Raw genomic sequence first — 23,544 nt, 5'->3', positions numbered from 1 at the left:
GCGCCGGTATAACCATGCGAGGCGCTGAAAGTAATAGAGCTGCAACCTACGTCAGTCTGCGTAAATATTGCGCATATTCCACCGGATGACCCATCCGCTACATTTTTGGCAAATGAACACCGATATCGCCAAAACAGTTCTCCGTTCAAATACTCCGTTTGAATCGTTGTTTAATCAGTTTCATTTGTCGCCCACTCAATAGCAGGTATGCCAATGATTTAAAATCCATTTCCAGTGAAACTGCAAAGAACTAACAAAGCGCAACATCTTTATTACTGTACGAAAAAAAAAACACAAGTAACTGATTAGTGTATACAAAATATTGCGATTATCAGACATTTTATATTTCACACATTGTTTCTTAACGGAAACAGTGTACTAAACAAATGTACTTATTTCACTTTGGATATAAAATACTCACTATAGGCACTATATCATCTTTATTTTCTGGCACGCACATATCTCCAAAATCATTATTAATATTGCGTCAGTCTGACGATCATTGTAAGAGGTCTAAGTAAAACGTAGTGAACTATTACAAAGACGGATAAATATATCTTTGTAAAACCACATGTAATGCTATGTGTTGGAAGTGCTATGAGGGGAAAATCAACTCTAAACATGGATGATCTCAACGGTGTGAGGAGAGGAAATACAAACAGTACTGAGTTTCATTTCAGAAGTTTAAACATGAATAAATTGAATGACAATTCCAGATTTGGCTGCCCCGTTTGATTCTACTGAAATACAGATTATCTTTAACTTTAAGCAACAACTATAACTGTTGCTCAGTTCTAAAATGTTGGTCTGGTCAGGTGTAACATTCCACCTGATTATATCTCTGATTTCCATCCACCTTTCAAGAACTCATGATTACAGAAGAACACTAGTCAAATGAGTCTTTGTAAAAGTAGTGTATTCTTTGGGATGTGAAGCACAGTGCTCAAAATTTAGAAGAGATCTTTTTTTAAAAGACCTTGAATATATGCACCTAATAATATAAGACTTCATAAAATTTCATAAATACTATAGGGCAAGAGTGGGGTATTCTGTATGCTAACATGGACCAATTCTGCATTAGCCAAACCAAAAAACTAACAAAATCAGAGAAGACATAACACTACACCTGCAGAGCAAAGCATCAGCCACATGATTAAAAACATACAACGCTCAGTTCAATCCGTGCGCCGCCTCCGGCTGGGACGTAACCGTTGGACCGGATACAGGTGACACGTGAGTGGACAGGTGGTGAGCAGGGGGGTGGGCTGAAGTTCAGAAGATCTGCTGCTCAAAGAGAATCTTTTGGTAGCCTTGTGGAGGAGGGTAGTAGAAATCACCAAACTGACAATCCAGTATCGCACTGTCATCCACTGCAAAAAGGGAGAAAAGGGTGGGAAAAAAAAAAAGGTTAATTCAGTGAAATGAAGAACAACTGAGAATTCCAGCAAAAACTCAAGTTTCCTAAACATAAATGTTCATATTAGATATGGTGTCACTAAAAGTCAACCTCTCACAGACAAAAAATAAGACAAAGCCGTAAAGCGTAAATACAAACAAGCAAGCCACATAACAGGGTGTCCTCCCTGCAGTCAGGCCTGAATGGTATTCACCACATCAAAAATCAGTTAATGGACACTGTATGAGAAAGATCAGACATTTCCGGAAGGGTCATTTTGGCAACATTTCATGCTCTACAATACGTGTAAAAGGAACTAATAAAGTCTTTTGGGGGAAGTAATGGTGATGTAATGCCTTCCATGGAAAGATAAATGGCTGTTTCCACAACAGTGCGCCTTACCATATACTACAGGGAAAACTGTCCCTCGAATGCCTGATGCTGGACAGTTCATGTTCTTCCCATTCAGGTACAAATTAAGCTCCACGTGGTCATATGTAACTCCCTGGACATCAACAAACAAACGAAAACGATTTGAATGATGCGTGCAAAATTTTCTATGCACATGTGAGACTGAAAATCTTCTAAGAGAAATAGGATGTTTGTAACAGAATTCTCAACACCTATACCATAACCTACTTGGTTTTAAATTTCAGTAAAAAGATATTAATCCCAGAGAGAAATTGTTTTGTGGCAGCAGCATAAAAACACGTCCAGACACACTTGTCGAACAGGAGAGACTAAGCACACAACATACTAAACAATAATTACACTAAAGACAGTAGTTACAGTGGGGACTGTAATTACAATAGCAAGAAAGAAGCAGTCACATTTGTTCCAAGGGGTTCCAAAGTATTTAAATGAGGCCTTTTACCTCAAGTTTCCTAACCTAATCACTACCACAGGACTAACCAACAATATTAACAGTGGTGTCAATAACGTAATGCCCTTTGCTGCAAATGGAAAGCCATAGACCCTGATGCGTGAAAGGTGCTAAACAAAAATGACCTGCCAGTCTTCTCTCTGCTTCTCCAACGTGGAGTTGATCGCGCATTACCTTACTATTACCTCTTTGTAACACTTACACAGCAAAACGTCTGTGTTATTACAACTTCATAGCTATTAAAAAGAACATTCATGAGAAGACGTCTGGCTGTCCTGTTAGGAAATGTTGTAAAATTTGTCATGACAATCTATTCGCAGCAGCAGGCCTGATTATATAGGAATTAACCTCTCAAACTTCCTTGTTTATTAGTTAAGTTAAGTTATCTTAAGGCATACTGCTCAGTAAATGCCATGAATTACTCAGTAACTATGTATGGATTAGTTACAAGAGTGGAGACAGAAAGCCCAGACCCACTGGTGGGAATATAAGGGGTAACATGTACTCCAAAAGTCAACTCAACCTCTCTTATCTGCTCAGTTAATAATGATGTCATTGCTTTGACAGAGATCTTATGTATTGTGTTTCATTTGTAGGTAGACGGAAGCTTATTAAATTATATGTGACTAATTTCTAGTTTGCAGGTATTAATGAAAATAATTTAAAAAGCAGTACAGCGCTTTATTTTCTCCTGCAGATGCTGTTCAGCACGAGTTGGATGAATTTAGTTGGATGAACTGAATTTAGAGAAATAAGTAACTATGTACTGACATTGGTAGCTTGTGATTGTATAGTTAACATCTTTAAAATTGCTATTATTGAAGTATATTTACAAGATATATAAGATAGGGATTGCTCAGGATAAACTTTTCTTTCCACATGAAAAGAATGTTGCCAAAACAACAACAAAAACAAATAGTTGTCTGTAGCATCAACAGCCTTTCCAAAGTACATTTAAAATATTGACAAAAGCTGAGCATGCTTTCATAAATTCAGCACATAAAAACATGCCGTTGTATGCTCACTAATGGTAGGGTCCTTCAATAATAGTATAATAGATTAGTTTTATGCTCTTGAATAGTGGTAATGTTTAGTGTTCTGTGCTTATGCCCTAGAACAACAGTAGCGTTCTGTGTTATAGTGATATCTGTAGCTTGCTCGTTTTGGATTTAAATTTTACTTCCATTTTATTTCTATTTGCAGTTTTACTTATGTCGTACATAGGAGGCGTAGTAAAGATCACTGTGCAAACGACACGTTTACCACCACCCTATCAATTACATCACAGCTTCTCAAGCGCCTTAACTCACCACGATGTCTCCTTCCTGTGGTAGGCTGTTAGCTGGTAGCCGGTTCTTCTCCTCGTCGTTACAGTACACAGATCCGTCTTGCCTCAGCACCAAACTGTTTGCGTCCCGACCCATTGGGACCTGGTTAAGGTTAGCTTTCTGCGTAGCAACTCCTATTCCCCAGACGCCTGCAAGTGTTAAGAGCCAGTTATCACACTGGTGACCACTAGAAAAGAAGATATTATTTTAAGAGCTAGAATACGATATTATTTTAGCCACACTAGCTACCGATAAGCACTTCTTAGTCATCTTCGTTTAAATGTAAGCATAGGTAAACGAACGCCCCCAAACTTACCGGTAGACTGAATTTTGAATTCAAAGTAGCTCTTATTTTGATGGAGAGGAGCGTTTGCGATGCAGCCACCTGTACCGCATATTCTTCTACCCCTTTTCACAACGACAACATCGGTTCCTACACAGGCACACAGGAGGCAGAAAAAACCCGTCGAAATGCGCACGACAGAAGGCGAGAAGATGTGCAGATCTCACACACCGTGGCTATACTGCCATAGGAGGCGAAAGTTTAAGTTAAAGCTATATTTGCCATATCACATCAGCCTTACTCACCCATGTGATGCGTGTCTAGTTGAACCGTGGGCATTTCTTTTAGGGTAACGTGGCTGGAGCTACTGCGACCAATGCAGTCGAAACAAAACGAAAACAAACCCGCCATAATATATCTCCACAGGTAACGGTCTCGATATAAGTTGTACTGATCACCGATGTAATCCTGAAATCACGCTACTCGCCCGTCATTCTAACTGGGATCACTCACTTCTGCTCACATCCGCAATCCTGAATATCCGGAAATGACGTAGCACATTGACGGTCGTGAAACGTTGAGGAAAGTCAATGGTGACCTCTAGTGAACACTAAGCTGTTGTTGGTTTTTATTGTTTTTATTATTATTGTTTTTATTATTATTATTATTATTAGTAGTAGTAGTAGTAGTAGTAGTAATAATAATAATAATAATAATAATAATAATAATATCCGCATTTGCCGCTTAATAGCAAAGCTATTCAACACTATTTATGGATACTAAAGACCGTCACTTAAGGTAATCAGCCTTTAGTTCAAATATCTATGCGGTGATTTATAACAATAAATTTAATTAGGGCCGGGTAGTAATAACCTGTGTTTAAAAACCACTAAAATAATTATGATAGGAAACAATTTACTGAACGTTGTGCATTGAGTTAACCTATATGGTTAAATGATCGTATGTAAGTAGCATACAGAGCGAAAAACCGCAGAAATAAAATTAAGCAAAGTCATGTCAAACTCTCTACCCTTAGAGGCTTAACTTAGCCTACTTGCTCAAACCATCAAGTTTGCATGGCAACACCTCATATTTGGAAGTAAGTCACACTACCTGGCTGTTTAGAAAAAAACGACATTTTAAACATCGACCTTTGTATTTAATGAGATGGTCTTTATTTATGCGATTTAACTGTTTGCAGTTTGAATCGTCATAGCATTTTAAACACTAGTTTTGCCTTGACGTTCACCTAAAATAGTAACTACACTCAAGAGTGCCGAAATCTGCACGGCAACAAACCGCCATGATCGCATTTGCTGAGCGCCCTAGTAACTGGCGCACGCAGTTCCCGTCCAATAAAAGAGCGCGTGTCTCGGTCACCCCGCGCGCACTGCCGTTAAACAGCGTCAGTAGTTTCACGGGATTCCCTGACAGCTGAAACAGTTTAGGCGACCGTTACGTTTAAACGGCCTCTGGGGTTACGCGCAAACAGATGTCAAGGTAAACGGACCAAAAGACGGCACAGTAGGTCGAATATTACGTGACGATATTTCTGGTGTCACCATTTGATCTATTTGTATTTGCTTACTTTCCTAGAGGTCGACTATAGGCTACTACTCCAAGCATATTCGTAACGACACTTAGTCACTTAGGCTCCCACTGCTGTTTGGTGAGAGATTGGGAATCTAACTTTTGTCGCAGCTCTAAACCGTGGATGGCTTACTGTGTGCGGTAAAATACAGCCATAGCTGTAGTTATACTCTGATGTTCGATGTGGCGGCTTATTCAAAGAACTGGCTGAGAGTCATTCAAGCTTCGAACACGAGTGAAGCGGTGTTGCAAGAACCTTTGTCTTTTGAAGAGCATTTTAACTGCCCTTTGAAGATTACTATCTGCATATCGCTTTATCTTCGTAGAATAGGCCTTAACGAACTAGTGACAACGAAAATAACTGGCGCTATATATATATATATATATATATATATATATATATATATATATATATATATATATATATATATATATATATATATATATTTTAAATAAATATATATATATATATATAAAATAAATAAATATATATAAATTTTGCACACACATATATACATACAATAGCTATGCGAAGTAGCTCAGAACAGAGCAATTAGTTGTTATAAAAGTTTGCGTAGGCATGGGGGGGGGGTGACGAGAGATGGTCAGAGACAAGACGTCGAGTTTTATCATTCTTGTGCAACAAGAAGTAAACGTGTAAAATAAGCGGTTGACTCAACGCATCTAAATAAACCATTGTGGTTAGCCCTGAAAACGCAGACATAAAAACAACCTGCACTAATTGGAGCGCAAAAGCGAAATGGGAGTCACTCACGCGCGCGCACCTCAGTGTCAGCTGAGTCATCACAGAATCAAGGACGTCTAGTTTTCTCCTCTGCAACGGGCAGTAGTTTGATTGTTTTCACGAAGATCCTTTCAGATAATTTTTATTTTTATATATATACAAAAACACGATGGTATGAAAATAAGTCGATAGTTTCTGTGATCTTATGCAAGAGCCTAATTTTGTAATAGCGCCATATTCGTATGAAGTTTTCTGGGCAGAATAATGTTGATAAAGCTACATGTATTCCGCTTTTGGATGTGAAATCTGACAGAAAATTGATGGCAATCATTTACTAATTGACAGTGCTTATAGCCGGAACGACCCTTCATTAGCACGTGAAGTTGTCTATGGCACCGTTTTTATAATTAATTTGACATCCCATAAGTTGTTTTATTATGTAGCCTACTAATGACGCGCATATTTGTGAACCTACTCTTCAAGTGTTGTTTTTTCCATGTTTTCTTGATAAATCAAACCTTAAATCTTCAATAATTTAGCCTACTCCGCAAATAATTTCTCCTCACGCAGGTTTGACACGGCAGTCTCTGAAGTGGCTGCCTCAACGTGCTGGCCTTGTGATGTTCCACTTCTACAATTCAAGCATCCCGATCATTATTTTACAAAATTTACTCGACCTTTGTTTAACGAGTCACAGATGGTGACCGTTTGTCTTTCGGTAGCTTGTCTGTGAGGTTAACAGGAATCGGATTAATAAGAGCAAGCACCTGTTGAGGGTAGGCTGCTGTAAAGTCCAGATCAAGAGTTTGTATAAGGAGCAAGGCCAGTGTGTATTCATTTGTCAAGTCGGAGTACAAATTTTCACAATGTCCTGGCTCAAGACGAATCTCTCCAAATACCAGATGAGACGGATCCTGAGTTTAAAGGTTTAAATGGAAACGTGTCCGCAGACTGGCTCGCTACGACCTATACTATCTGAAAACTTAAATCAATTGCTTTAAGTTATTGACACGGCTGGACAGCTACGCGAAACTGAATTTTTTACTAGTTCTTATGTTTTGAAACGTCTTCCATCCGACAAATAAATTGAAGAATTTAGACCTACTCAGAAGTTTATTTCGCGTACTTTGTTACAAAGCTGTTGATGCCCTGACCTTAAGACATCCGTGTTTATCGAACGACCTGCAAATCCGACTTAGAATTTGATGTACGTCTGCCAGAGTATCGGGCGTCAAACCACGACCTCGAATTTCAGCAAAGCGATTTCTTCGACGAAGCAGTTATCTGCAAGGTGAGATGAAAGATATCTATATAAATAAACGGCATAAACAACAGTAATCTACTTTGACAACACGTGTACATTGTGCACATACACAAATGTATATAGTGAACGTATTTGCAAAGCTGTGTTACTACCCAGCTAAGACTTATTTATATATATAATCTTTTTAGACTTTGTGCCATTGACCCACACGAACGAACACTTGTCAATGTTATAGATGTTCTTGCCCTGTTGGATCCGCGTTTAAGGGATGGCATTCGTTCAACCGTGCCTTTTCTTCGGAGGAGAAAATTGCTTACGCTTTTGAATGCAACGTTAATGTAAATTGTCTTGTAATCAGACTCAATTACAGCAGACAAAATCACATGCAGAAAACGAATTGAAAAGTACTAAAATGAGCAAATCTCTTAAATTACGGTAAAACTGCCTATTTATTGTGACATTCCAAACGGGAAAAAGCACGAGGAAAAGCCATCAGGCCATATGAGAACCCGAGGCAATTTGAGGTTTCCCAGAAGATGGCGATGCTGTGTTATTTAGGGCATTATGTGCGGAAAAACTAAAATGACCGTTTTATCTTTTAACACAACAATGCCTCATTTGGAACATTTAAGAGTCGTGTATATTTATAGTTTTACTGAACGCGCTTGGCTCAGGCTGTTTCATCATATGGATTTTTTTCTTACTCGGTTGTTTTTTTTATGATCCATAATTCCATACAATTTGCTGAATGGTAGACTTAATTCATGTTAACCGTGTACTGAATTTATCATAAAATAAAGTTCGAAAGTTTTGTAATGTGTCATACCCGATTTTACCAAATGAAGCCATTCATTTGTATAAATTGGCAACAACACTCATTTATTGCTTTTTCTTATTTTTATTTGCACAATAAAGTTAATGTATACAACGGATAATCCACACTGTCAGAGGACTGAACCCATACTAGATGAATAACTTTACATTCCTAGTAATTTTGATATAGATGCAACAGTTTTGTATTCCATCACTAAATAAACAAGCATATCAACTACAACTTTTTTTTTTTTTTGGTTCATTTTTTAACCTAACATTGTGGTAATCAGTGTTGAAGCACATTTTCATCCCAATTCACTGCTCCTTTTGTGCCGTTTTGAAAGATGAACTACCTCCATTCTCCACTGGCGAGTTCTACAGTTCGAGCAGAACACACACACACACACACACACACACACACACACAACCTGCGCCTGGAGGACACAGACCCCGGTGGACGGTAAATGGCCTGCCTAACTTCAGCAGCACGGTCAATACTGGAGGATTCAGTATTGCTTTAACTCCAATATTTACGTGCTGCTACAGCCAGACAGCCAGTCGCAGCAACATTCAGGAGTCACGCATGCACATCCAAAACATGTGCGCGCGCACACGCGCAAACGTTCACAAAGATTCCGGCTACTGTTTTGCATACTTTCCCTTCCTTTCCTCCTTAAATCCAGAGTGAGCCTGTCCTGGTGTTACTGCCGCAGCACAGTACGGCCTGCACCCCCGTGAAAACTCACAAACCATTCTGTGCTGCTACGGCACGTCCAGGCCCTGCGCGTTCGCCGACTCATGCACATGCGCGTGTGTGGCAGTTCACTCGCTCGCGGCCAACAGGCGCACGCACGCACACACACACACACACACCCACCCACCCTACCGGGGCATCGATGCCAACCTGAAAGCACAAAACCAAAGAGATAACTAAAAACCTGTTCCAATGTTATGGAAAGTTTTGACATGATAAAAACACCACAAACAAAAGTTAAATATATCCAAACTGCATGCAGTGATGTACTTTTGGTATGTTATTGTTACATCTCTATACAATCTAACCTCCAAATGAAAGGGATTACGAACTTTATCTGGTAAAGGATATGTGAATATATGACTACCAACATTTATATGTTAAATTAAGTTCATGTGCTTTATATGTATTCTTGATTTCTGTCTTATGTAATATGTTTTAATGGAATGAAGGAGCAGTTTATAAGCACACCTACCATCCCACGATTCTACAATCTAGACTCAAGTGTCTGCTGTGACTAAACCTGACTACTGGAGAGTGATACCATTCTTAATCTATACAAACTATACATTAACACATGCCTTTATGGCCCTTAAAGACAAAAAAGGGGCAACCATAAGACCCCTCTTTCTCTCACTCTTCTTTTAGTGAGGAATTTTACTGCTTTTCTACTCATTTTATTAACATTAATTATGACATAAAACCAGCTGTTACTGACTAATGACCTAATAGCACTGGCACATACATGCAGTCTTCCTCCCTATATTTCCCTAGATATCTCCCTAGAACCTACTGCTGAGCACATCTTAGCCCACAATAAGAATAAAACAAATAAATAAAATTGCACATCAGGTACACCTGTAACAAATGGTTGTGTGCTAATATAACAGTAATGGTAATTTAAAGAAAAAAAGAAAAAAAGCTTAAGCTCACACCAACTGCCATCTTGCTTAACAAGGCTAATAAGTTTACCAACGAAACTAGTTTCGATTTCTGAATGGCCAAAATTAATCACCACATTTTTTTAAATAACAGACATCAGTACTGTTTATTCTCCAAATTATCTGGCCAACTGTAATTATTTAAGTTCATATCTGCTGCATTCCCAGATGTATGGTGTGAAACAAATTGCATAGAAAGAAGAGTCTATCTAGATACCAGTCCACAAGACAGATATGCAAATTACAGTCTTTATTTCAATATCCCTTTCCTTGCCTCTTTGTGGCAGCAGCAATTATCAATGATATTTTTTTTTGCTCCAACTGTCATCATACTTCCAGTCTTGTACATTTTACAGTCACTCCATTTGCCTCATAATTGTTCACATCACCAACGGTAACACCGTTTTAGTATACTGAATACTGTATATGGAAATAGGATGTACCAGACATTGAACAAAATATTTAAATGCTGGATGCAGTGTGTGCCTCTCTGTGTCTCTCTCTCTCTCTCACACACACACACTTTAGAGAAATTAACTAATCTTACCACGAATGAGGTATGGGCGTTATTTGTGTGTGTGTGTGTGTCTGTCTGTCTCTCCTTCTCTCTCCCTCTCTCACACACACACACACACACACACACACACTTTAGAGAAATTAACTAATCTTACCACGACTGAGGTATGGGTGTTCTTTGCTGGGCAAATGACCATTCCATTTGATTGCTCCACTGAAAGAGAAGAAAAGGCATTATTGACATGCATGTTCTAGGATTATATGACTGCTGGGTCTGGGTGCTACTGTTCAGTTGTGAAACCAGACTTCGCATCAGTTCACCACTTGGACACTGACATTTACACTTAAATGAGGTAATCTGTACCCATGATTTTGGTAAATTACTAATTAGAATTAAGGTGTTTTATACCCTGTGTGTGTGAGAGAGAGGGTGTGTCTGAGGACTTGGGAAAAGTTTTACAACTTTTTGTAATTTTTTAAATATTCACTTATCAGTTTAATGTGGTCTCAAGTTTGTAAATCTTTAAGAGGAAAAACATCTTTAAATCTTTGAGTAAAACATTTTAAAGTTCCACTTTTTTTTTTTTAAACATTCTCACACCGATGCTACCTGCTTCCTGACAATAACACACTAATATAGCAAAACAGATGACCGAGGCAATCTAAACATCTTTAAAAAGGTATAATTTCAAACTAAATTTATTTGACTTTTCACTGTGAGCAAAGGGTCACAAACCTTAAGTAATGTACCAAAGCAAACCTCTTACTTATCTAATCTCACATGTCATCACTCAGTCAGACATCAAATTGCAGCACTTTTAATATCACAGTAATTTTAAAAACTGTTTGAAACTGAGTTATATTTCATCAGTAAAAGTGGAGAAGAATATTGTATAAACTGGCATTATAATCTGTATAATCTGTTGAACATAATGCAGTCTGGAATGCCATGTTCATGTATTTTTGACAAGATGGGATAAACGTCAACCATTGAGACAGACAAGGGCTCAAAGGAGTGTTTGCTGAAATTTCACTAGCATATCAAAGTAGGCCTCAGATAGAAAAAAAATAAATAAATTTTTTTTCTCCCTCTAGTTAATTCCCAAAACTTCTTACATCACCTAATGGTCTGACTTTTTTTTTAAAATTTAGGCTATTGCAAGGGTTGTGCTTGCCTTTGTAACTGCGTATGTCAAAAGCTTACAGAAAAACATTTACTTCCTACCACAAAAAGGGAAGTTGCTACAGTACATTTACTTGCTTTTACTAATGAAACAAGTAAAGAGGACAGTACTTTAGTGTGTTGTGTGCGTGTGCACGTCTCCCTGAGCAGCACCTATTTATGTAGTCCACTCTATCAAAACCAATTCTCAAACCAATGAGTGCAAAACAAAATTGACGCACCTTAGTGTCCAAGCATAACCTTCCTACCTTCCTCAATAGCTTTGCAGCTTCCTCTGCCTTGAGAATTTCTTTCAAACGGCACCATCAAGCTAACATACTTTACCACAATAAGCTATAAAAACAAACAGCACAAATAGACAAAGTATAAACCTTAAATATAAATAAATAAATAGATAGATAGATAGATAGATAGATAGATAGATAGATAGATAGATAGATAGATAGATAGATAGATAGAGATAGATAGATAAAGGGGAAAAATAATATAAATAATAATAATAATAATAATAATAATAATCCACAACAGCCACTTTAGCCTGTAATTGGAAATAAAAGACTTGAATTAAAAAAACACCAAAGCCAACTAAATACAGACAGAATTAACAGCTTGTACATACTTCTTTCAGCAGGTTTTGGTCACAGGAGCAGTCAAACAGCTCCTTGAAGGGTGAGGCAGGCCAAGTTCAAGTGCCAAGTGTGTTTCCCTCAGCAGTGTCAGAAAGAGGCTTGCCCTGACAACACGTGCTGTACCGCGAAGAGCTCAGACGCACCAGCAGAGTGTTTTCTGGGCTCGCATAACACACAGGAGACTGCTGAAGACACATGTTCCTCTCAGCAGATGCAACTTTGTAACTGGCATTCGACTAGCCTCACTCACTCACACACACACACACACACACACACACACACACCCACCCACCCACCCCTCCAAGGGCCAAAACCTCACAAAGCAGTGATGAGTTTACAGACAACAAAACTTGTGCAACTCCACCCCTCCCCCAGCGTGACTGACCTTCCTATGCTTACTGTTTTATGGCCCTAAAATAACATGCAAATCTTTTTAATGTTCAAGCCTCTTTTATCCAGCTTCCTTGAATGTTAAAATCTCAAATGTCAAATTTGCCCAATTAAATGTCCAAATGCTCATGGGGTGTGGGGGTTGTTTGGTGACAAATCTAAAACTCAACTGTTTTGGTGAACAACTCTGCTGCTTAAGCATTTGCTACTTTAAAAAAAATAAATTAAAAAAAGTGAACATACAATGTTTATAGTCACATAAAGACAATGATAAAACTGCTCACTTGAAAAATCAGTCTGTATTATTTACAAGAGTGGCTTCTTCTCAAAGAGATTAAAATGTGATCCCTTTGAAGTCGATATGGCCCTCAGAGACTGCTCATTCCTACATCACAAACCAGAGCACTATACATTTTGAAACCACGGCTTATTACAAACAAAGAAACAAATCTATGAGATAAAATCAAGAGACAAAGACTATACACACACATACACACGATTGATACCCACAAAAAAAACCAAAAAAAAAAACCAACAACATTGTGGAGAAAGAACTCTGAAGTTGTCCAGCCTTCCATTGCAATTATCACAATGATTTTGTCTAACTATTGAAAACGTTTGAGATCCCTGGAGCTTTTTTAGCTAAAGGGTTAGAGATTTACCCCATTCGTCTACTGGCGATATAGAAATGACCAGTAACAGTACTGGAGCAGTGACAGAAATTTGGTAAACACTGACAGTGTGGGAGACACCTTTAGTCAAATCCACTACAACATAACCCTTCACTTTACACAAAAATGAGTAGTGAAATTTCTAGTCATGTCACACATCCAATGGGGGAACTGTGATCAGAGCTTCATGAAACAAACTGGGCCCATATCAGATGCACATGGGTATCCTTCTGGGTGTTTGCCAAGAGGTTACAAGTCTACTTGAGACAGGCTAATATAGGAGGAACAGACTTGCACGGGACTTCAGTGCAGCACAAGTTTTTGTAGATCATTACAGCGACACTTGGTCACAGCTGCTGTGTAGGCTACATGTTCGGGAAAGGGGGGAAAAGGAAAGATGTTATTTAATTTTCCCTATTCCCTATGAGGACAGTTCATTTCAGAAACGTAAGGAAAAATTAGGTAAAATCTGAATGTCTCACTGACATTGAATGACAAATATATCCTCTAGAATGTAGTTAACCATACACTTTTTATTTATTTTTATATATATATATATATATATATATATATATATATATATATATATATATATATATATAAAAATAAAATGTGTGTATAAAAATCACACACACACACACACACACACACACCCCATTTATCATTTTATTTATTCATTCAAATATATTTATAGAGTACATGAGTATAGACTCAGAGGGTTGTTGTCAATGCTGCCAGGCTGTGAGACTTGGGTTCAAATCAGCAGATATTGATACTCAGTTACCTTCCACCACACACTGTATGTCTCAATCTACTACATATGATAAAACACTCCAATCATACTCCAATTGTGGTACCAGGTGTATTTCCATAGGTGTTCTACATCTATATGGCATTGTGAGAAATTCTGAAGATTAATGATTTGGAGACACCCAACAAAAGTTAAAAGTCATGCTGAAAATATACTGAAACTGGCCAAAAAACCCCAAAAAAAACAAAAAAAAACAAACAAACTGGCAAATAATTTAAAAAAAAAACAAACAAAAAAAAAAAATAAATTAGCAAAACTTCATCCTTTGGTCTAACTACCATTTAACTTAAGAAGTTATAAAGCTTCCTTTATAAGTAACATCACAAAACTTCACTCCTGCAGCCTTGAACTACAAAGTGTGTTATGTGGGTCACACTCATTAAATCCATTACCCCCTTGCCTGACACAGTATTGTGTACTGCTGTGTGAGTGCCTTATAATTTCCCCACCACCACTACCAGGACATCAATAAAATAGTAAATATTAATACATTTGAAGTAGGGAATTCTTAAAAAGAAAAACAGGTTTTATCCACAATTCACAACCACCAGCAAGACAACTTGCAGTACCAGCATACAATAACCGGCTTTAACTCATTTTAAAGTGAAACTTTTTATGGCTCAGTTCAAGATGAGGGCTACATAGTTGCTGTATCTTGCAGGATTTGCACAAGTCAGTAGTCAACTCTGCGAGATAATGCTCATTGTTAAGCCTGGACAAGCAGCAGATAAACAAGAGTCACTGTTACCATGACAATGTCTACTTTATACTTGTCTTACATTCTTATCTGCTATGACCTCAGTGTAAGTGGATTCTGATTAAAGTCTTTTTCCTTTAATGGGTGTTAAAGCAATATTCTGAAGATTATTTTGATAATATATAGACATGTTACAAGGATTACTAAAATGCATAATGTTGGAATGCTTGCCCAACTGTTTTGAAGGGTGTGCAAGTTCTGCAAGTATATTTAGTTACACTGTGCTTCCTCAAACAAATTACAGTAATACAATGTTGCAACTAAAACTAGTAACATTAAATATAGTACAATGTGGATATTTGTGATTACAATAATTTAGGTCATGTGGCAGGATACTATATTTTTACCCAGTCCTATGATTTATAAAACACACACACACACACACACACACACACACACACACACACACACACACACACACACACACACACACACCCACCCACACCCCTTTTAATACAGCAGTTAGCCCACAAAAGTAACCTAGCAATTAGGTGTATTTACATGCATCAAGATCTCTCACATAAATGGTGAAACTTCACACGCAGTTGTTTTTCCAAGTAATTTGAAAGCCAAATTCTTGAATGGTAACATTCTCTCAATAACATATTGGTAATTTCAGTTCAGCTCCTAATACACACTGATAATATATCAGTTCAGTGCCCAATAATAAAAGTCTACAATAAGAACACTTTCTAAAAAATCCTGAAAATATTTCTTAAATAAAGTATGTTTTTTTTTCTGTTGGAGGGGAAGAAAAAACAAACAAACAAACAAAAAAAAAACATACACGTTTACATTCAAAGTGAGAAAGTGTGTGTGTGTGTTCAGTCCCAGATTAATTCTTGCAGTGCGAGATCATAGGGCAACTACCCGAAATTTTCTGGAAACTAATAAGTGACATGGTAATGGCAACTATCAGGCCTGTCTTACTGATGTTATGTTATGGCATGAATATGAAATATTATATATATATTATATATATAAAAAAATAAACAAACAAACCGTGCTGATGGCATCTCATTGCGACAAGAGAATGCGTTTCACTGAGAATTTACACGGGAAAACCTTTGTCAGGATATATTGCATGTAATTACTCAAACAAAAACAGCCAACTCTCCTCTACCGTATATGCAGCATAAATTATGTGTAATATATGGAGATAAGATGAGTAAGCAGTCTACATTAGAAACAGCTGAAATGATGCACAAAGCTAGATATTGTTAGAATGCACTTCTGTTGAACACACGCAACAAATCTCCAGGTGCTGAACGCCCTCCACGAGACATCCAATAGTCAGGTAAGCGCGCAACGCTAAATTGAACACGCGCCTCAGCAAATTAGAAACTTAGCTTTCTTGATTTTTTAAAAACACAAATTTGAATACAATTCCCACGCACCTTAAACTACTCCTTTAAACATTACAGTGAGAACTCCCTAGTTTTCTTAACAAAAATACGTAGAAGGAGCCCATTTCACTAATCAGAGACCGTTAAATAAATTGTCCCAGTAGCAGCATTAATAAAAATGTATATAAAATATGTAGATCGAACAAAATAGAGATATGCTCTCCAGCTTGAAAGCTACGTTTTCTGTTTCGTGACTGAGAACAAAAGTCAAACGTGGGCACGGGCCAAAACTTTCATTCTAAAAGTAGCTAACCCAGCTAGTCATCTAACCAGCAAAAAGAGAAAAAAGAAAAAACCCTTGCTTTGCTATCAAAGCACTGCTAGAGCTATGAACCACAAAATGCCCCCTTCCCCCGTTAAACTTTTTTTGTTTCCATCTAGGCCTGTTGTAATGATACGCTGGATACACCGTTCCAATACACAATTCCAATAAATTTAACCAGGCGTTTTCTTTAAATAAAAGCCCACGCTTCAGGTAACGTAGCCAACTAGCTTTGTAAGGTTTATAATGTAACATCCCATTTCAAGTCGTGTTACCCTCTTCAAAAAGGGTAACTTAGTATCTTAACTAGAAATGTAGTATCTAAATTACAAACGTCATGTAACGTTGGATGCAACAAAAATAGCGAGCTAGCTACTTATTTCATATTAACCAGTACAGCTGAAATAGCGAATTATTGTATCCCGTTGTTTTGTTTTGTTTTTACTGGGTAACTACATCGTCCACGCTGACTTACTAAATACAAGGCTTAGTTACCTCCCCATCTTTTTCCCAAATAACTTTTCCTCAGTCGCTTGCGTGGCTGGACGTAAAATGGCGCAAAATAACAACTCCCTCGAATAATTTATGCCTCAAGACAGTTTTGGATGTGCCGTACTCGTTTGGGTTTTCACACGTTTTAATCACGGTCACATACACGGGCGGCTTAGTAATAAATTTAGTTAGAAAGCTTACCAGTACCCACGGTTGAGTGTGTCTTCGGCTTGCCTGTCATTTGAGGCTCTTGTCGATGCATCATATATCTAAGACAGACTGGTCGTATTGCACCAGTACATCCGCGCCTCCCGCTCAAAATCGGAGGCGAAAAAACACCCAAAACGACAAATTCTCCAACATATCACTACCGAAACCGAATATTAGAGCTCTGGTGCATTTTACAGAATATTTCGAGATTTTTTGCGTATCGTCTGCCAATTTTGATATTTTTTTTAAAAAATGCTCCTTTTCCATACGCAGCTAAAAAACAGCCTTTCCTCCCACGACTCCGTATCAGTTAGTGCTGGTCACTTCTGCGCTCGACGATAGCCTATCTCCGTCGCCTTTTTTGTGCAAAACGAGCTAACCCATGCTGCAGTCAACAACGGAAGACTAACGACGATATTTTTTCAAGATTATTCACCTCGTTCCCCGAGCCTCGGTGCGCAAGCTGTGTTGATGTTATCGCTGCTCACTCGAAAATGGCGCCGAAAGTGACTCTGTTCATTCAAATTGGTAGGAGCCGCCCCCAACTCGCATGTGCATGCCGGGAACATGGACTTGGTAAGTGGTTTGAAGGTGGAAAATGCACACTTTTGCGGCCAGACAAGTTACGTTTTCACCAGAAACATAACTCGACAACGATTCATATTTTATGGAATTGCTTATTTAAAAAGAGCTGGGAACTCGAGAGGGGTAGCCCACATATATTTCAATGAAAATCTCAGTACCGTTGCCATCAGTGAAGAGAGCAACGCTATCGCATCAGATAAGAGCATAATAAGATAGGAAATACAGAAAGCATCCTGTAGTCTTATGTGCCCTGGCTAGGTAGGCCAGTTAACACCCTCTTTACAGGGTAATGCACATAGCCCTATACCTCTTCCCGTATGTCTGATAGTCTGTAGTCTCAGCAGAACTCTGAAATGTCCATTTTGCTCAGAGAGAGAGAGAGAGAGAGAGAGAGAGAGAGAGAGAGAGAGATATGACCTGGTTTTTCACAGCTACTGCTTTTATGACACACTTGAATACCCCATGAACGAATAGTGATACTAGTTATTAGACACATAGTTGCTAGTGTATGCATGATAGTACGATATCGGAAGCAACGGGTGACTTCAACTGTTTACATTGTTATAACATTAAATGTCAGGCCATGGTTGGTTATGGGCCACTGAAGGCAGGTAAATAGAAAAGTCAAACCTCTTCTGTAATTGGCTCTTAAGCATAATTTCGTCCTTTCTAGATGCTAGTGAGTGTGACTAAAATCTTTTTAGGTAATGTTAACCCTGGTCTCGCCTTGAAGCCTGCTCTTTGTCAAACGAGCCTGCACTTAGTAGGCCATGGCTTTTTCTCAAACATAACCAGAACATAGTTGGGTTTTTTTTTTCCTACAGTGATGTCAGATTTCATCATGGCACTTCAAGCCTAATTATATATTAAGCAAAATGTATATGCCTCATGTTATCTATATATTACAAGCATATATGTGTCTAATATAGATGTAACATATTTGCATTCATACAGCATACAAATTAAATAAGGAACTAGAGTGACTTTAATAATCCAGTTTTTTTCTGTTTTCACTGAACAGTTGTAGAATGCTTTTTTTTTTTTTTTTTTGTAAGACTTTGTATTTCTTCCCTTTTTTCAACCAAACACTTGACAAGCTTCACTTTAGTAAAGTCGGGGGAAAAGTCATTTTTATTTGGTGTATCATTTTTTTATTTTACTTTTAAGTGTATCCATATGTATTCACTATAGATTTCCTTTTAAGTGATAAATCTTTAGCAGGCGCACTGAAGACACATTTAAGAGAACACTTTTTTTTTTTTTTTTTACAGCAGCAATGTCCAGCCTAGCACCTCTTATCTGGGAGGATGAGGGCAGGAATGTACGTGAAACATGCGAGTGCATCTTTCCAAGCTACGTGTGAGTAGTATTGTTCACTGCTTTTAGCACATTCAGTTATTGCACAAATAATGTGACAGTGTTGCTATTACATGACGTAGTGACAGGAAACAAACCTTTTACAAGACAATTCAGTGATTACAAGAACGTGGCTGGTGACAATCCTGATGATCCCAGTCTGTGAACTTGGCAAGACACAGCCTAAGAACGTGGGATTCAAACACAGGTCCCAGCAATAGGCTTGGTCTCGACTGTACTAAATGTTGCTTGCGCTGGGTCAACACAGAGTAACAGTAAAAGTTCAGTAAAATGTAACACCACCGCAAAGCAGTGTACTGTGCCATATTTTATATTACACTTTCCAAATGCTTTTGTTGCCCTCTGCGTCCCTTTTATTTTCGTTCGGATTTTATTTTTGTAGCAAGAGTGTAAGTTTGTATTCGCTTCCACCAAAGCACCTGTAGTATGACATTTGATATCAGAAAAATGAAAATGATGTCCTCTGAGAAGAACAATGCTTCTCAGACTGCAGAGCAAATCTTAAAAGACAAAATAAAATGTTTCACATAACCTGGAGTTTGCACTCTGGGGTCTAATTTGCCATCTTTTAACTCACAGTAAAAAAACAAACAAAAAAAACCCCAAAAACCAATGAGTACACCATAGTGGTTGTACATTTAATTACAGACGTTTTGCAAAAATACATACAAAAAAGTGAACATCTTGTCAAGGTCCATATAGAGTTCACCTTTTCCCTTGACTAATCTGAAACCAGTTCTGTGTTGTCTCTTACAATGGCTGGTAGTGTAATGTCCGTTCCATCCCAGTCTGATTTACTTACACTGTCAGACTGTGATTCTGATTGTTCCAGATAACCAGCATCAACCAACAGTATCCAAAAACACATGATTTAAGTCCCATATTACATTTAGCCTTTCTCAGTTATGTTCATTTCTCAAATACTTACTGTAACAAAATGCTTGCTTTGAGTGTGTCATTTCCAAGGTCATCATTTGCATTTGGTCAGCTCAGGTGAAAGCAACTACACCTGTAATTTGAAAGATTTCCCCTTCAGTATCAGTGTTACAATATAGCCACATAATAACTGCAATATTCATCAGTGCTAAGGGGTAGCTGAGGGTAGGGTTAAGATGGCATGCCCGAAACACACACGATGTACATGCTCAGACAACAAGCTACATTATGGCCTACAAAGGCCACCGATTCAGTGATCCACTGCCTGTGTATCTACATAATTCTGTTTTTGAAGCCTTTTCATAGTCACAGATGCAGATATAACATAGGCAGTAGTTTTTAGCATTTTTTTGCCACATCATCATCGAAGGTCTTCTCAAAACCTGAATGGCTGCCCGGTCTGCTGCACGTCAAGTGAACTTTCTTGCACCACCCACTTGTCAGATGCTGTTTTGTTTTGTGAGAATAGGGGTAGTTGTAAGGGGCAAGCGTGTGTGTGTGTCAGGGAGAGAGAGAGAGTGAGAAAAGGTTTTGTTCTCATTGAGAGGTCTCAGGCACCCCTCCCCCGGCTAAAGTTGTCTGTGGCAGCTGCACCCCTGTGATCTCCACTAAACAGTGTGGGTGGGGGCAACAGTGTGCGTGGGGTGGGGGGGGGGTCCGATGACATTGACCTCTCCCCTTTTATAGAGGCCAAAGCTGCACACTTAAGTGACAACATCCATCAAAAGCCAATAGACGCCTGCAGGTCAAGCCTGAGAACACAACAGTGACCTTTGACCCCTGTTAAGTGAGCTGGCCTAACAAGACATGACCGCTGACTCACGCTGGTTTATTTGGTTTATTTCAGCAATTAGAGTCCTGTGGGGTGAGGTGAGATGGTGCGGAGGGGAGGGGGGATTACAAATGCAACAACTTTCTGATTACATACCCCTAACCAAAAAAAAGGTGTATCTGAAGGTGTTAAGCTATGTAAATATGTGTCCAAGTTGTAAGTTAAGAGTGCATGACCGTACTTACACTACAAACACAAGACAGATTTTCACAAGCTGACAAGGCAAGTAAAGGAATTGCAGACTACATACTAGTTACCTAGAGCGCCAGTGTCAAATGATGACATGCTTTCTTATACTAAACCAGAGCCGATGCCAAATCCACAAAATTATATGAGGCGACATATTACCCTACATGTCATGGCCACTTTAGTTTTGTTATATTTTAATAAATGACGGTAAGTAGGCTATTGTGAGTGTGCAACTGATTCACTGTTATCACCACACATAGCGTCTGATGCTTTTTTTGGGTGGGGGGGGGGGCTTTGCAAGTCTTTTGTTTGTTCTGTGTCCGTACTGTTACTTAGGTTCTGAAGGTTAATTTAATTAATGGAATTTCAATTCTCTGAGCAACAAAACGTCAATCCCTCGTGCTGAAAATCTATGGCTGTGCTCGCGTCAAGTCCAGGGTGAGATTTTTTTTTTGTTTGTTTTTTTTTGCCCGCACCAGTGCAGCTACTTCGACGAGACGGTTACAATCTACTGCCATTACACCCACCCACGACCGTTTTGAAGCACGCCCGCAACTGTCGACAATCCGTTATTCAATCTTAGAAATAGGAAGATAAAAAAAATAAGATACGTTCGTGCGCCGACTAGACTTTGGGGGAGACAACGAGGCAGCCGCTTCAGCGGTACGAACTCAAACCCAGCCGGAAGTCCCGCCCTCCTAAGCCTTACTTCGATGATGTAACCCCTGTCCAAATTTAGCATGTTGTTGATGCCTCAGAAGTTTTTCCTCTGGCTGAGACCGCTGTCTATTACCCGACGTCACGACTATCCTGTTATTATTGTAAACAGTCTACCCGCTCTTTACTGTAGCCCTCCAGCCAAACGAAATTCTCCCCGCTTCTTTGTTCGAGAAAGTACACGAACCAACGTAAAAGCAGATTGCACAGGCAACGCACGCCGTCAAATGAAGCCTGTGTGTTAACACGGAGCTCTGGAAACGAGCAACATGTGTGAATGTATATTCTGGGGGTTTTTGAGACACAACACTGTCGTAATTCGGAGAGGCGAGAAGCGATCGAAGCGGAGTAACCTACGTGGTTGTCCTCAGTTTCAGCGCAGGCTGGAATAAAAACCGGCACTTCGCGCCGGGCTTTCACAAAGCCTTTCACGAGTGCTGGTGAATTTAAAAGCCGAACGGAAACCGCTCCTTTGCAACAGAAAGCAGCATTCGCAATAGCAAATTAGAAAACGCGGTTACAATATAAAAATGTCATTGACACAAGGCTACTTCCACTTCGTTTGCAATGAAATCCTTTTGTTAAAACGTACATTGCCATAAAACGCCAATAAACAATGATATTCATTCAAAAACTAGCATAATTCCTTTTGCACCCAACAACTGTATGCGCTTTCGTTGTTTACCTCCTCCGCTCCGACAGGAATTCTGATAAGATAAATAATGAACCACTGGATTTGTCCGGGAAACAACACAACTTTCATCCGTAAATATTAAAATACAGTATGGATCGCTCCACACCATCAAAGCGCACACTATACTCGGAAGCCCAACAACAAAGATTTCGTCCGTCGCGTTTCCTCTTATTCGGGAGAGCAATCGTAGCTAGATACTGAATAGGAAAAGAAAAGGCGAAAGACCGCGATTAGATAATGATACTTACTTCAGCGGTAGAAACCTGGAAAGTGCTGTCCATCCTAACGTGCACGTCGACCCAGAAGCGCTGCGCAAATAAATAATATTCCAGTGGATTGCCGGGCTCCTGGTAGTGTCTCAATGAAGGCACTCGTATCTCTTTTTGTTGCAATTACGCCAAGCTTCAAGGAAGTTGTCCTTTTGTTCCAGCATTTATACATTGCGTCAATGTTGCGAAAAGAGGAGGCGGAGCGGTGGCACTTGGAGTAAGAGAGAAAAAAAACAAAAACGCGAGCACACGACCTTATGTACACAAGCGGACCCTCCACCCTCACAAAATCGACAGATCAGATCAGATCAGATCACGTGTTCCGGCGCTAGTACTCGCTCCACTGTACTGCAACTTATACGGGGCAGGATGATCGCTCGCTGCTGGGTCCGTGTAGACGGGGCGTATGGATCGGGGGGAAGTGGGTACGAAGTGGCCAGGCAAGTCCTCATCGGTGTGCACTGTGATGGGGGGGAAAAAAACTAAGCGATTCGCGCGGCGAAGGCGAGCGAGAACGAGCGCGCCGGTTTGTGTTCGGTTGGCAGGACGCGGATGGCGCGCGACCGCCGTTGTCTTAACGCCGACGGTTCAACGAGCAAGTGTGCAACGTGCAGACGCAAC

At 39.2% G+C, this 23,544-nt stretch overlaps 1 protein-coding gene and 1 long non-coding RNA gene across 2 annotated transcripts; one reads left to right on the top strand and one right to left on the bottom strand.

Annotated features, from left to right (window-relative positions):
• Positions 1–251: 251 nt before the first annotated feature.
• Positions 252–4,444, bottom strand: spryd7a (SPRY domain containing 7a). Its single transcript, XM_027010171.2, has 5 exons — positions 4,196–4,444; positions 3,924–4,040; positions 3,590–3,756; positions 1,799–1,901; positions 252–1,370 (listed from the first exon to the last, which is right to left on the bottom strand). Exons 1-5 carry the CDS (start codon positions 4,299–4,301, stop codon positions 1,273–1,275), a joined length of 591 nt encoding a protein of 196 aa, XP_026865972.1. The 5' UTR covers positions 4,302–4,444; the 3' UTR covers positions 252–1,272.
• A 143-nt stretch (positions 4,445–4,587) lies between these two features.
• LOC113577497 lies at positions 4,588–7,329 on the top strand. Its single transcript, XR_003410643.2, has 2 exons — positions 4,588–5,414; positions 6,796–7,329. It is a non-coding gene; the product is annotated as an uncharacterized LOC113577497 (long non-coding RNA).
• The last annotated feature ends 16,215 nt before the right edge of the window (positions 7,330–23,544 follow it).

Source organism: Electrophorus electricus, chromosome 16 (assembly GCF_013358815.1).
Source record: "Electrophorus electricus isolate fEleEle1 chromosome 16, fEleEle1.pri, whole genome shotgun sequence".
NCBI lineage: Eukaryota > Metazoa > Chordata > Actinopteri > Gymnotiformes > Gymnotidae > Electrophorus > Electrophorus electricus.
This window is presented reverse-complemented; position numbering and strand designations above follow the sequence as displayed.